Source organism: Bubalus bubalis, chromosome 3, assembly GCF_019923935.1.
Source record: "Bubalus bubalis isolate 160015118507 breed Murrah chromosome 3, NDDB_SH_1, whole genome shotgun sequence".
Taxonomy (NCBI): domain Eukaryota; kingdom Metazoa; phylum Chordata; class Mammalia; order Artiodactyla; family Bovidae; genus Bubalus; species Bubalus bubalis.
In genome coordinates, this window is record NC_059159.1 from 148,191,047 (window position 1) to 148,206,196 (window position 15,150).

At 36.3% G+C, this 15,150-nt stretch overlaps 1 protein-coding gene across 3 annotated transcripts in view; it reads left to right on the plus strand.

Annotated features, from left to right (window-relative positions):
* AUH (AU RNA binding methylglutaconyl-CoA hydratase) overlaps nt 1-15,150 on the plus strand; it is a 178,883-nt gene that overhangs the window by 87,998 nt on the left and 75,735 nt on the right. For all 3 annotated transcript variants that reach the window (XM_044940321.2, XM_006067986.4, XM_044940320.2), the window contains one exon: nt 741-797. In XM_044940321.2, coding sequence (XP_044796256.1) covers nt 741-797 — 57 coding nt within the window. The remainder of the gene's footprint in view (nt 1-740; nt 798-15,150) is intronic.

Consider the following 15,150-nt stretch of genomic DNA (forward strand, 5'->3'; position numbering starts at 1 on the left):
TTATGGTAACTGGCTCTTGGAATTTGCAGTTACTAATTTCTGTGTACTTTCCCTTTTCAGTTTATTTTAGATTTCTGTTTTCTTGACAGATCTTTGGGTTTTAAACTGAAAGTTGTATGCAATCCATTTCTGAAAGCATGCAAGTTCTGGGGCTTAGGAGATAGGAAGTAGTCTAAGCACATTTGGATATGCAAATAAATAATTAAGATGTTTTAAAGTAGCTGTGAAAACAAACATGGAAAGAGGAACCCTATCCAGCTGTCAGAATAGTAAAACCATTTGTCAAAAGTAACTAGAGATTTGGTCTTGAAGAGTTGCCATATCTGATATGATATATTAAGCTATTTGATCTGTAGGACTGTTCAGGCAGCTAAAGAATTCTTACTTGTCAGACACAGTCTCCCTCCTGATCCTGAATAATGAATGAGATCTGTGCCTTCAAACATGACTTGGCAGTATCAGGTCAAATTATGTAGTTAACACCCCTGGTCTTTCTACATCAAAAATTAATTTGCTGCCAAGCAATTTTTAACAGAAAATGTTGTGTGAATTTCTTAGTATATATCATTTAGAATGTTTACTTATTTCCATAACTGAATGCCTTCTGGAGTGATTTAAGATTTGTGACACAAATTTAATTAGTAAACAGAATATTTCTAGCTTATTTTACTACTTTTTCAAGTCATCATATTTGAATTTGATGATGTGGATGTTACTTAATTTTCTTCTTTCCTTTTTAGCTTCCTCTGCAAAAATGGGCCTGGTTGAAACAAAGTTGGCAATTATTCCTGGTGGAGGTATGAATTGTTCATGCCCATCTTGATCTGTCCTTGGAAACAGAGCACAAGGCAAAAAGGTGTTAGTTGAAAAGGCAACAAACATTTTGGGTAAAGAGACTAATGCTGTCTTGTTTGCTTGTAACAGAGTCCTTAGTGAAAAGGTATTTTTTGGTTTCTGTAGGTGTGGAGATTGCAGACGCGTTGCCTGTTGCTGTCTTGCTCTCTTTTTGTGCTTGTCCTGTGCTTTTCTGTATGATGTCTTAACTTTAAAATTATTACATTCTTCACATGATTCTTGAAAGATTACACTTGTATTTTGAAACTTTAATGTGAGTATGTAAATGTGTGTGCCCTCAGCGCCTTAAACACACAGACCCAAGTGGAGGAGGGGCAGAGGTTCCCAGGCTTCTTGCCAGCTTGCTTGTGTTTCTGTGCAGCTGGACAAAGGTTGGGGTTGTTTGGTAGGCTGAATTTGGATCTGAAGAGGTGTTATTTCTTCTCTGTTACTACAAAAAAGATTGTTGGGCTGCTGCTTTTGGAAGATTAATAAAGCACTTTTCCAGCATTGATAATGAAATCTTTCATCACAAGGTAAATCTGAAAATTTTGTTCTTTTGTCTGCTGCAGAGAATTTGGAGACATTGCCATTCTGTTGAAGTCTTTCTTTCAAACAGTAGGCTTCATCTGAGGCTGTACTCCTTGATAACTTATTAGTTTATGAATGAAATAATAATAATTAAAAATTTAGAGCAGTGTTTGAACACTTCTTTTGTACCTGAGTTAAAATTATCTGTTTAACCTTATTATAAGACTATTTATCTTGATTAGTGTGTAGATAGAAATTAAAACATAATTCAGTGAAATTGAAGACTACCCAGATCAATGTGTGTGATTCACTAAGTTTTCTACTTTGGTAATGTGCAAAAAGTGACATTCTTGTAAGTAAAAGCATTTACTGTCTACCTGTTTTACCATGCTAGTCTTTTTTACTGTGACTCGTGAAAAAGCCGAAAGGATTTATAAAGCTTTAGCTCCTTCTGTCATTTCTGTTGGGAGCTGCCTGTGTTGTATTAGGTCCAGAAACTAGCCTTTTCTTTCTAGTATACTTCAGTTTTTGGGGTCTTCTGCAATAGTGGGTCCATTAATCAGAACCTATGTTTTGTATATATGATTGAGTTTGGATTCTCATAAATACTGTTATTTAAAAAATTTTTATAGAATTTATTTGTTATAAAATTTGGAATGTTTTAACATTTTCCATAGTTTTCTGTCATTTTTTTCTTCCCTTTATTTCTAAGTGAATCTGAAGTAATATATGTCAGTTGTTCCTTTAATATAATAAAGCTTTCAAGTTCATAGTGCATGTAATTATGTAATATTGAACTTACTGAAAATTAATCTAATTTTGTATAAAGCCACATATTCACATTTAGATAATAAGAGGTGCATGCAGAAGTTTTTTCTTCACTCTTGTATTAGTATTATGGTTATTAAAGTATCCCAAAGTAAAGTCTGTTTTTCTTTTTGTTTGTTTTAATAACAGCAAAATAGCTTAAGTAAGCATTTTTTTTAAGTATATCTAAAGAGGTTATTTCTGGAAATTTTATGGAGAAAATCCTCTTCTGTCTTATGCATATAGAGTTTTTTTAATCCACAAATATTTTCTCCATTTTCATTTTTTTCCTTCCCTTTCTCTTAGATGATCCTCCTCTGAAAATATTGCTTATTTTTTCTTCTGTTTTTAAAGTTTTTTTTTTTTTTTTTTTTAATGTGGGCCATTTTTTTAAAAAGTCTCTGCTGAATTTGTCACAGTGTTGCTTCTGTTTTATGTTTTGGTTTTTTTGGCTGCAGGTCACCTGGGATCTTAGCTCTGTGACCAGGGATTGAACCTGCACCCCTTGCATTGGAGGGAAGTCCCTTGTGTTATTTTTTCTTAAAACTGTTTTTAAATTGGTGGATTTTCTATACCTAAAATGATCTCTGGGATGTTCCCCTTGCTCTTTTTTGGACTGTGAACATTGCTGCTATTATGAAGAGCTTATTACTATAGTAGATGTAGCAGACTACATTGAATTTTTTTCTCCCTTCCTTGTGGTACCGAACTTGCTTCGTGATGTAGATGCTCACTGAGCAGCCAGGTGCTCCTGACCCTTATCAGTGAGCCTGTCTTTAGTGTCAGTGGTCCCAGCTTCCATCTGTTTCAGACAACGGTGGCTGTGGATAGAAGATGGATAGAAGATAACTAGGAAGAATTCAAATACAGCAAGAGAATTGTGGGGAAAAAAAATAAGACTTTCCTTTCCTTTTTAATACTATGGATGGAATAAATATTTTTGGGTAAAATGTATGGATTCCATTCAGTCTAGAAGATATATGTCTGTAAGTCTGAGAAATAATGCTCTTCTAAGTTATTACAAGTTCATGGTTTCATACTGGCCAGCATTTGAAAGTTAATCCAAGTGAAACTGTACCCCTGCATTCGTATTTACTGTATGTTTGATCAGCTGCAAGAGTTAACCCGATGCTCTTAGTGTGCATATTATTATCACTTCTAACCTTTTATGATAACAGTTTACTGAGAAATGATCAAAACCTGATATTTACTTTTGGGTTTTTGTTTCTACTTGAACCTGAGTCCCAATAACAACATGATTATTTTTATGGTATATTTTGTAATTTTTCTTATAATGCAACAAGTTGAATTATAAAACGATTATTTTAAAGTGATAGTACTATTTCTAATGAGTGGACCATCACAAGTTTTAGGTTTAATGTTCTAACTTTCAGTTTTTACTCGACTATTAAAATTACATAGTTTTAAAAAAAAGTAAGATGTAAAGAAAGGTAGAAACATATCAAAGCCAAATTGAACTTCTTTAAGTTGTAGTTTGTCAGATAAAATTAAAAATGGAGTGTAAGTGACTGTGATACTTAAACCAGTACCTTTATTTGTTTTATGTATATTTATATAGACAGATATTATAAAATACAAAAAATACAAAATAAAATTTAATGATGTAAAGTTTAAAAATCATTAATATTGTTACCCTAGGATCTTCCTATGATATTTTAAATTATATTTGGGAATATTTATTTACTAAATAGCCCTATCTGTTCTCCAGTATTTTCACCTTTAAGAAAGCAGCTAAACTTCCTGTCTTCCTAACTGGGAGAATGCTTCAGTACTATAAAATAAAATTCTCTTTTGGAAATAGCTCCCCAAACAATACTGCCCTTAAACATGTTTATAAGACTGTAATAAAACAAGTTCAGGGGCTTAGGATTCTGTTATTTGATAGTTTAGAAAATTTCTGTTAAATGTGCACAGAAAATGGTGGCAGTATCTTTTATTCCCTGCCTCTGTTTAACAGCTTCTACTAGAGGATTTGGGGTATATGTCAGGAAACTTTATTGTAACTAAGAAAACTGTCCTTTGCTTTTTGCTTGGATATATACCACTGTGGACAAGATGTCTAGTATTTCCATTCCTCTGTGGTTGTCTTTCATTCTCTCTAGCCTTTTTTTTTTTTAATATTCAAACTTTAGGAAATATGAAAGAAAGTGAAATGAACCTCTTATACCTTTCACCAAGGTCTCTTCTCATGAGAGAGACCCTTCCACTCTTTGTCTCTCTCTCATATGCATATCCCCCCCCCTTTTTTTTTTGATGAACCATTTAAAAATAAGAGGTGAATCTTTAAATATTTCAATGTGTTTTTCATAAGAATAAGAAAGGACTCTTTAACCACAACCCTATTGTAACACCTACCAGTATTAAAATTAGTATTAATATTCAGATTATACCAGGTTCAAAATGTTGTTTGTAGTGTTTTTTTTGTTTTGCTTTTCTAATTCAGGATTTATTTAAATGTCACAGGTTACATTTTTGTTTGTTTTTTAAAAGTTTTCCATCTCTTTTTGTTTTTTAGAACAGTAATCTTTCTAAAAAAAAAGCCAGACAAATTATCTTCTTGAAGTTTGCACATTCTGGATTTGACTGAGTTATTTCCTCATATTTAGGTTTATGATAAAAAATTTTTGCAGAGAATAGTAAGTAGGCCATGTTCTATATTTCCTTTTCTTCTAATGTGTTGGCACTTAAGAGTTAGATTGTTCCACTTTGGGTGACAGTAACTTTGATCACTTGGTTAAGGTGGTGACTTAACTGTGCGTGCACTTTCAGTATCCTCCTCTTGGAAGGTTTACAGGAAAATAATCTTTAATTATTATTGGTATTGACTGCTTCCCAAATTAAAAAAAGAAAGGAATAAAGAAAAATGACTTTTTATTTTATTTTCCATTAAAAAATCAAAAAGAAGGAAGGAAATGAGAGCATTCAGATTTCACAGGACCAGAGCAAGAGGCCCCAGTTCTGTCTCTTTCTCCTCCCCAGGATGAGGGGTTTGGGATATCACTGCCTGTCCCACTGTAGGCTGTGTTTAGCAATAAGGCGTCTCTTGGCATGGTATCCAGGAACTCTATTTTAAGGTGTGTCTATGAAGTAATGACAGATTTTTAAATCCAGTGTGTGTGTTGTTCTGAGCACAGTAGTCATTTTGGAAAGTTTTGTTTATAACCTTTGTTGAAATCTTCTTAGAATTAACATCAGTATCTGACCTTATTCTTTTGAATATCTTCAACAGTGACTCATCTTGATCCTGTGAGGGTGAATTTGATTTTCAAAAATAGCATAGGACCTTTCTGTGCCAAATCTGATTAATAAGGTCATACTATTTCAGGAAGAAGAAAAGTATAACAACAAAAATAAGACTGCTTTTCTTAAGAGGCTTATATGATATCACAAACATTTACCAGTGTTATGTGCAATGGACAGCGCTGCTGGATTTAGTGGGCTGATTGCTAGTGACCTCTAAAGGCCAGTGCTTGTTTGGCTCTCTGGAGTCTAGTGCATTCATGAAACACTTCATACACTGTGCAGTCTCATTTCTTTGTACTTTAAAATCTGTTCAGTAACCACTTTATTCTTTTCTGTCTATTTACAGTGTTTTGGAAGCTATTGGTTGGTAAGTCATATGGTTAGTTGTTGTAGAGGAAACAGATAGATATAGATACAGAAGATACAAGTATAAATACAGATGACTCAGCAGTGTTCCCTTGAAGCGCCCATCTGAAATCTGGTAGGAGAGATTAAACGTGTACAATCATCATAACTGATCTCTTACAAAGTTGTTGGACTCAAACAGGAATAAGGCAGTTGAAAATTGGAATTGTGAGTTTGAGAAAATAGCGTGGATTCTGTCAGCCATAAACCTCAGTTTATAAGACCTGTATCGTGGGTCCCCAGCCCTTCTCTAAACCTTCTCTCCTACTGCTGCTCCCTTTGGTCACACACTAGGTTCCAGGTATGTTTATTCACTCAATTCACAAATATTTGTTGAGCCGTCTGGTGTAGACACTGGGTATATAGCTGTGAACAAACATGGAAAGATCACTTGTTCCTTGCAGCTGACATTCCAGGACACAGGCAGTAGACATGGCAAATAGTAAGTTGTGAATTATGGCAGAAGTATAAAATGCTATAGAAAAAGAAATAGGGGAAGGGATCTGAGGAGGGATGAGAGCTTGCACTTTAAAACAGGGTTCAGAGGAAGCCTCATTGAGAAGGTAACATTGGGGTTAAGACTGATGGGAATTGAGGAAATTGTCATACAGATAGGAAAAAAGAACATTTCAGACAGAGGGACATACAGGATGAAGGGCTAAGATGGGAGCATGCCTGGAACATTCATCCCATCACTGCAACCATAATAGATGGGAGGAGGAGAGTGGTAGGAGATGCTGTCGGACAAGTAACAGAGAAGTCAGGGCATAGAGGTAGCTGTTAACCCTGAGTGAGAGAAACCCACACAGGTTATTAGCAGAGGTACAATGTGATCTTAGGGCTTCCTAGGTGGCTCAATGGTAAAGAGTCTGCCTGCCAAAGCAGGAGACGTGGGTTCAGTCCCTGGGTTGGGAAGATTCCCTGGAGAAAGAAATGTCAACCCTCTCCAGTGTTCTTGCCTGGAGAATCCCATGGGAAGAGGAGCCTGGTGGGCTACAGTTGATGGGGTCACAAAGAGTGGGACACAACTGAGTGACTGAGCACACAGCACATAATGTGATCTTAGGCCTTTAAAGAGTTGCCTGGTTGCTGTGCCAAGGATAGAAATGAGTAGGGCCACGTTAGAGGCAGAAACCCATTCCTACTAGGAGCCTGATGCTGTAGTTCAAATGTTCTGGCTGGAGGACCAAAAAAGGGGCACCCTCTAGGACCCAGAAAGTACCAGGGAAATAGTAAAGAGTGAGGAACTCAGGAATGAGACCCCACAGATGTGTTAATGGACTCCTGGACTCATTCCTCAGCTGTGCATGTGTCTCTTACGCTAAGCAGCACAACTAGATACTTGGTTCAAATTGAGAATTTGAACCAAGTGATGAACCACTGCCCAGATCTGAGACTGGCCAAAGGCCTTGAAAACATAACTAACTCTGAAACCACAATTCACAGAAGGCTGGCTGGAATGTGCAGCCTGAGTACAGCCAAGTTAATTGAATGCTGACACAAAAATGTCCAGGCCACAATTACTCAGCATGTGAACACCTGAACGTATCAGTTTACATGAGCGATGATCAAACAGATGTCATCCAGAATGACAGGTTTTGGAATTATCTAAGATTTTAAAGCAGTTACTGCTTTAAGAAGTAAGGGTAAACTGTTTCAGTGGCCTTCTCTTCACCTTGTTGGTGAGGGAGGGATTCCTTTCCTAGGTTTCTGAAGATGGCCAAACACACTAGACAGGTGTGATTGATAGCAGTGTCTTAGTTGGATGTACTCACAGCCCAAGGGAAGCCACCACATGGCACACAGGATCATATGGAGGTTGTGCTTGGGAACATCGAAGAAAGCAATGTGGGAGGCAGGCTTAGTGATGAGAAGGTGGTGCGCCCCTTGGTTCCTTAGGGAGGATGTGATTTGTTTTCTTTGAGTTGTCTCACAATCTAGTAGGAACCTGGAACCCTCTCTCCAGGGATAAGTAGGAATGCTGCCTAGTCTTTGTGATGAAGAGGGTTGTTTGTCTAGGGGACTTAATAATCCTTTGGAACAGAATTGGTACTAGACCGTGTGGTCAGGTCATTTGTGGTTCACTTGGTTTCCCTCGGTGTTAGGCAGCACATGATATTGGGCCTTAGTTTTAGACTTTACCCACATGAACAAATGGAAATATAGAAAGTTTCAGAATAGAGATGACAGAAGAAAGTGAGTGAACTTCATGATTAATCAGTGGGAGTTACTCAGTATCAGAGAAAAAAACCAAAAAACCTGAGTAAATGAACTGGACCTCAGGGACCTAGAGGATGGTACTGAAATGTTTAACATCTGTGTCACAGGAGTCTTAGAAGGAAAGGAGAAAGAGTGTGGTCCAGAAAAATATTTTTGAAGAAGAAATAGCTGACGACTTCACAAATTTGGTGAAAGGTATAAACTAAGGATTTAAAAAGGTGAGTGAACTCAAGCCAGATAAGCCCAAAGAAGTCCAGGACCAGACACATCATAATCAAATGCTTAAAGCTAAAGACCAGATCATCATCATCTTTAAAATTGAAGGAAAATTGCACATTATTGATAGGGAGTGACTGGGTTCTTCATCAGAAGCAGTGGAGTCCAGAAATAAGTGGATTTCTATAGTGCTAAAAGGAGAGAACTGTCAACCTGGAAATCTAGAAAAAATGTCCTTTAGGAATGAAGATGAAATGAGAATATTCTCAGATTAAGGAAAACTAAGAGAATTTACGGCCTGCAGACCCAGTGTGGATTTGGGGGAAAGATAGACACATTGATCTGTGGAACACAACAGAATTTAGAAATAGACCTGTGCAAATATGGCTGGATGATAATTGATAATTCACACAAGCAAGTCAGGGGAGAAAGTATGGTGATAGAAAAATTGGACATCCATATGCAAAAGAAAAGAAAAAAACACTTCCACCTAAATCCCACAATGTGTACAAAATGAACTCAGAATCATAAATTTAAATGTAAAATATAAAACCATACAATTCTTTGAAGCTACATGAAGCCAGAGACTGTCTCTTTCATTCCTGCAGTTTGAGACTACAGGTCTGGTAATCATCTGAGTATTCCATTAGTGTTAGACTAGCACTAACACTAGCTTATTTATAGTACCTGTATAATATAAATGCTATCTAAGTAGTTATAAATCCAGTGTAATTGTATTCAGTGTATACAATTTGTATATAATGCTAGGTAAAGACATTGGCCTTTGAATAACATGGATCTGAACTGCATGGATCCACTTATATATGCAGATATTTTTCAGTAAATATACAATTGGCCTGTGTATTCATGGATTTTGTATCTATGGATTCAGCCAACTGTGTATCGAAATTTCCACCTGAAGTTGGTTGAATCTAGGGATGTGAAATCCATGGATATAGAGGGGCAGTTGTATTCATTGTACTACTCCATTTTATATAAGGGTCTAGATCATCAGCAGATTTTGTATATGTGAGGAGTCCTGGAACCAGTACCCCTCGCATGCCAAGGGATGACTGTGCTGCTGCTGCTGCTGCTAAGTCGCTTCAGTCGTGTCCGACTCTGTGCGACCCCATAGACGGCAGCCCATCAGGCTCCCCCCTCCCTGGGATTCTCCAGGCAAGAACACTGGAGTGGGTTGCCATTTCCTTCTCTAATGCATGAAAATGAAAAGTGAAAGTGAAATCGCTCAGTCGTGTCCGACTCTAGTGACCCCATGGACTGCATCCTACCAGACTCCTCTGTCCATGGGATTTTCTAGGCAGAAAGTACTGGAGTGGGGTGCCATATAGTTGCCAACTATAGTTGCCAGTTTGCTTTTGGGAACTTTCTGGGATTTTTTTTTTTTTTTGAATATTCTTGGTTGGAGAAGGTTGGATGAATCCATGATGGATTGGGAAGGCCGATTTTACTGCTCCTGGAGGAGATAGAAGGAAATTAACTTCAAAGACTGATTGCATGAAGCAAATTGGAGATTTACTAATCAGAAATACTTTGTTTACTTTTACTGAATGCTTTTCTTTATTAAAATTCACGTTATTGCTTTATATATTCAAATTATATAATAATGGGGTTGAATTAATCAGCCGTTTTGGCTGATCTCAGATTTATGTCTGTTGCTCTCATTTTCTTTTTTTTAAATAACTAGTAACTTGGTATTTTACGAAATCAGATTATTCATTTACTGAGCATCATCTCACTTTACTTTTTCCAGCTATACTCAAGATAGCCTTATTTGCATTTGTATATTCTATAGTGTTCATTTTATGTATCAAGTTAAATAACCAAGTTTTAAGAGTCACTTGAAGCAGTGTAGAAAGCAGATGGCTGGGCAATTAAATGAAATATGTAAAAAGTTCATAAATAAAGGCAGATTAATACTATATGTGTAAAATAGGAAGAATGGCAGTTCATTTTTCCCATCTTTTGACAACAAAGGTGAATTTTCTTTTCATAAATCACTAAGTTTGGTTACTGATTTTTGACTCTCCGATGCCTATAGCATGCAAAATAGGGTGTGAACCATTCAGACTTATCCTTGGTATGTGACCCCGAGCATTTTATGTTATAAAAGTACTTGTCCTAGTCTAATGATAACAAGAAAGCTTGTTTGGAGAGCTGGTAAAATTGCATTCTTTGTATTTATACAAATTGAACATTCTTACCCACTCAACCGTGGCATTTGTGATTGCATGGCTGATGAGCAGCAGTCTCTACCTGTAGGTGAAGTCCTGGTTCATGGGAGGAGTTCTGGGCTGAGCATCTCAGGGCTTGAATTCTACCTCCCTCACTAAACAGTCTTTATTAGGCAAGTTATTTCTGCACTTTATATTTCACTCTCTTCTTTTGTACAATGAAAATAATGTCTGTACCCACAGGGCTATTGTGAGAATTGGCAAGGATAGTATGTGTGCTTATAATATTACCTGGCACATTGTCAGGACAGATATTTGTTTTGTTATTGAGTGGTGGTTTGCTGTAATTTTTCTTCTTTTCAAAGAATCTTTAACATCTGTATTAAGTTACAATTGATGCACAATAAGCTGCATGCATTTTTAGCATGTTTAAGTTTTGACACACACACACACATATATGTTTCATTTTCTAGAATTTTACATAAATCATACCATATATTATGTAATCTTTTTGCCTAGCTTCTTTTACTCAGTGTATTTCTTGTGGTATTCATTCATATATGAGTTTCAGTACCTTTTTTTTTTTTAATCGCTGTTTGGTATTACATTGTATGGATATACCACAGTTTGATTATCTAGTCACATGTGGGTAGACACTTGGTTTATTTCTAGTTAAACTGTGGTGAACATTTGTATATAAGCCTTTGTATGGATATATGCTTTCAGTTAATTTGGGTAAATGCCTAGGACTGGATGACTTTATATGATAAAAAGTATGTTTACATTTTAATTTTCCAAAGTGGCTTCCAAGTTGGTTGGACTAGATGTCTGAGATTTCCCACCAGCAGTAATGAGAATTCCAGTTTCTTTGGCATCCTTACTGATGTCTGGTAAGCTCACCAGTGCTTAGTATGAGTTCAGATCTTCTCAAGGACATATGGTATCTTGTAGTGGTTGTAATTTCCCTTACGCTAATGTCTAATGATATTGAACATCTTTTCATCTACTTAACCTTTGCATTTCTTCTTTGATGATATATCTGTTCAAACTTTTCACCCATTTTTAACTGTGTTGTTTTATTACTGAATTTTGAGTTGTTCGTAAGTGTTCTTACTGCTGCTGCTAAGTCGCTTCAGTTGTGTCCAACTCTGTGCGACCCCATAGACAGAAGCCCACCAGGCTCCCCCGTCCCTGGGATTCTCTAGGCAAGAACACTGGAGTGGGTTGCCATTTCCTTCTCTAATGCGTGAAAGTGAAAAGTGAAAGTGAAGTCGCTCAGTCGTGTCCGACTCTTCGTGATCCCATGGACTGCAGGCTACCAGGCTCCTCTGTCCACGGGATTTTCCAGGCAAGAGTACTGGAGTGGGGTGCCATTGCCTTCTCTGGATTGTTTTTCCTAGTATTGATTATTATAGATGTAAATCCCTTTTTTAGAATTATGCTTTGCAAATGTTTTCCTTTGATCTGACTTGACTGTCTTTGTCTTAGCAGTTCTTTCAAAGAGCAGAAGGTTTTAATTTTGATGAAATATGATTTATCATTTTGTTCTTTCATGATTTTGATGTTGCATCTAAGAAATCTTTGCCTAAACCAAAGTCATAAATGTTTTGCTGCTATGCTTCTGCTGCTGCTGCTAAGTCGCTTCAGTTGTGTCCAACTCTGTGCAACCCCATAGACAGCAGCCCACCAGGCTCCACTGTCCCTGGGATTCTCCAGGCAAGAACACTGGAGTGGGTTGCCATTTCCTTCTCCAATGCATGAAAGTGAAAAGTGAAAGTGAAGTTGCTCAGTCGTGTCCGGCTCTGTGCAACCTCATGGACTGCAGCCTACAAGGCTCCTCCATCCATGGAGTTTTCCAGGCAAGAGTACTGATGTGGGGTGCTATGCTTCTAGAACTTCTGTAGTTTTTGGTAAACATTTAGGTCTGTGGTCCGTTTTGAATCAGTTTTTGTATATGGTGTGAGGTATAGGATGATACTGCTTTTCCATATAGACGTTTATTGTTACAGTGCCATTTGTTGAAAAGATTGCCCTTTTATTTGCCTTTGGATCATTCTCAAAAATGAGATATCCATATATGTGTGTAGCTTTATGTCTGGACTCATTTCTATCCCATTAATTGTCTATCTTGATACTAATACCATACCCTTTTCATTACTGGAGTATTAAAGTAAATCTTGAAATCAAGTAGTGTGTTAGGCCTCTTGCCAAAGTTGTTTTGTCTAATGTAGATGCTTTGCATTTCCATATGAATCATGTCCATTTCTATAAATATATGCTGCTGTGATTTTGATTTAGATTACTTTCAATCTGTAAATCAATTTGTGGAAATTTGATAATTTGGCATTATTGACTCTGTAGACCCATGAACACAGCATATCTTTATTTTGTTAGGTCTTTTGTCTCTACAATTTTTTAATATTCTGTATATGTAAATTAAGTTGGCCAATGTTGTTCTTCTGTGTCTTTATTGATTTTTTTCCTCTGCTTATTCTATCAACTGTTGAGAAATTTAAACCTCCAGATGTGACTGTGAAATTTTCTATTTTTCTTTTCAATTCTATTGGTATTTGCTTCATGTATTTCAAGGCTTTGTTATTAAAGTGCTTTGATACTTAACTTTTGTCATGTCTTATGATGAAATGAACCCCTATCATCTTAAAATGACCTTTTTCAATCCTTGTAATGTCTTTGCTATGTAATTCTCTTGCCTGCTATTTATGTAGCCCTTCAGGTTTTTTTTTTTTAACTAGTGTTAGCTTGGTATAGTCTTTCCATTTCTTTTATTCTGAACCTATTTGTGTCTTTTTATTTAAACTGTGTTTGTAGTAGGCAGCATATTATTGGATCTTGCTTTTTTACCCTATCTCACAACTGAGGCTATTTATGTTTAATGTGATTGATATTGATACATATAAATCATTATTTGTTTTCTATATGTTCTGTTTTTGTTTCCCTTTTTCTTCTCATTTTTGTCTGGATTAATTGACTATTTTTTATGATTCTGTTTTATCACCTTTATTGACTTACTATTAAAGTGCATTTATTGTTTTCCCCTGACCCTTGTCCTGATGCTGTTACATACTTTACTTTTAGCATAGCCTATAAACCCACACTGCATGGTTAATTATTTTGATTAAATAATCAATTTTTCCTTAAAGAGATTTAAGTAATTAGGAAAACATCTTCTGTGTTCACATCTAAGGTTCTTGCTAATTCTTTTCTTGCTTTGTGTTGTCATTCTCTTCTTCCATCTATTATCATTCTCTTCTCCAGGAAGGACTTCCTTTAACTTTGCTGTAGTGCTATCTGCTGCTGCTTAAGTCTTTCAGTTTTTGAATATTTGGGAAGGTCTTTATTTTAACTCTATTTGGAAATATTTTTTCTGGGTATAGAATTCTAGGTTGGCCTTTACTATCTTTCAGTACCTTCAGGATGTGCTTCACAGTTTTCATTGTTGCATTTCTTTTCTGGCTAGGACTCTGCTGTCATTCTCTTCGTTTTTGTATATGACATTTCTTTCTTTTTCTAGAGCTGCTTTACAGTTTTATTTATCCCTATATCGCTGATTGAGAGCAGTTTAAATTATGATGTGCTTTGGTGTAGTTTTCTTTATGGTCCTTTTGCTTGGCAGTTAGTGAACTTCTTGAATCTCTCATCCTTTCAGGTAGTTCTTCCCCTGGACTCAGAGTTTTCTCACATGCATAGTGGTCAGTACTTTGCTAAGTGAAGAGCTCCTTTCTTCAGATTTCTAGAGTCTTATCTCTGTGCTGCACCCTCTAGTTACTTGAGTCTCTTGGGATTACAGCCTGTCTTCAAGTGAAAAGTTGCATCGGATTGACTTGCTTCTGCCTCTCTGTGCTGTGTTCTGGAAACTGTTTTTGGATGAAAAGTTTGGGCAGACACAGAGCTCACCTTGCTTGTTTCCCATCTTCCCTCTTCACTGTTCTTTGTTGTCTCATGTCTAGTATGAAAAGTTTTTGGCTGTTTTAGGCAGAAAGTAAATCTACTCTTTGCAATTTTATCTTGGTTGTAAAGGAAGTACTGTGATTTCTTAAATGAATACTTGTGCATCCATCTTTCAGTTGTTTGCTTTATTTATTTATTTAGATACAAAGTTTCAGGTGTGCAACGTAATGATTTTATATGTGTATATGTTGTGAAATGATCACAAGTCTAGCTAACGTCTGTCACCACACGGACTACTATTTTTTCTTCTAATAGGAACTTTTATGATTTATTCTCATAGCAACTTTCAAGTATGCAATACAGTATTATTAACTATATCACCATATTGTACATTACATCCCCAAGATGTAATTACTTATTTTATAGTTGGAAGTTTGTAAACTTTTGACCAACCTCAGCCATTTCACCCAACCCCCACCCTGTGACTCTCACAGTCATCAGGCTCTGTATCTGTGAGTTTGTTGTTGTTGTTTGAAAGATTCCACAGATAAATGAGATCATCTAGTATTTGTCTTTGTCTGATTTCACTTAGCATAATGCTGTCAAAGTCCATCCATGCTATAGCTTAGTGGGATTTTCTTCTTCTTATGACTGAATAATCTTCCATTGTTGGTATACACACCACATTTTCTTTATCCATTCATCCATTGATGGACATGTTGGCTTCCATTGTCTTGGTTATTGTGAATAATAGTGCAGTGAACTAGAGATT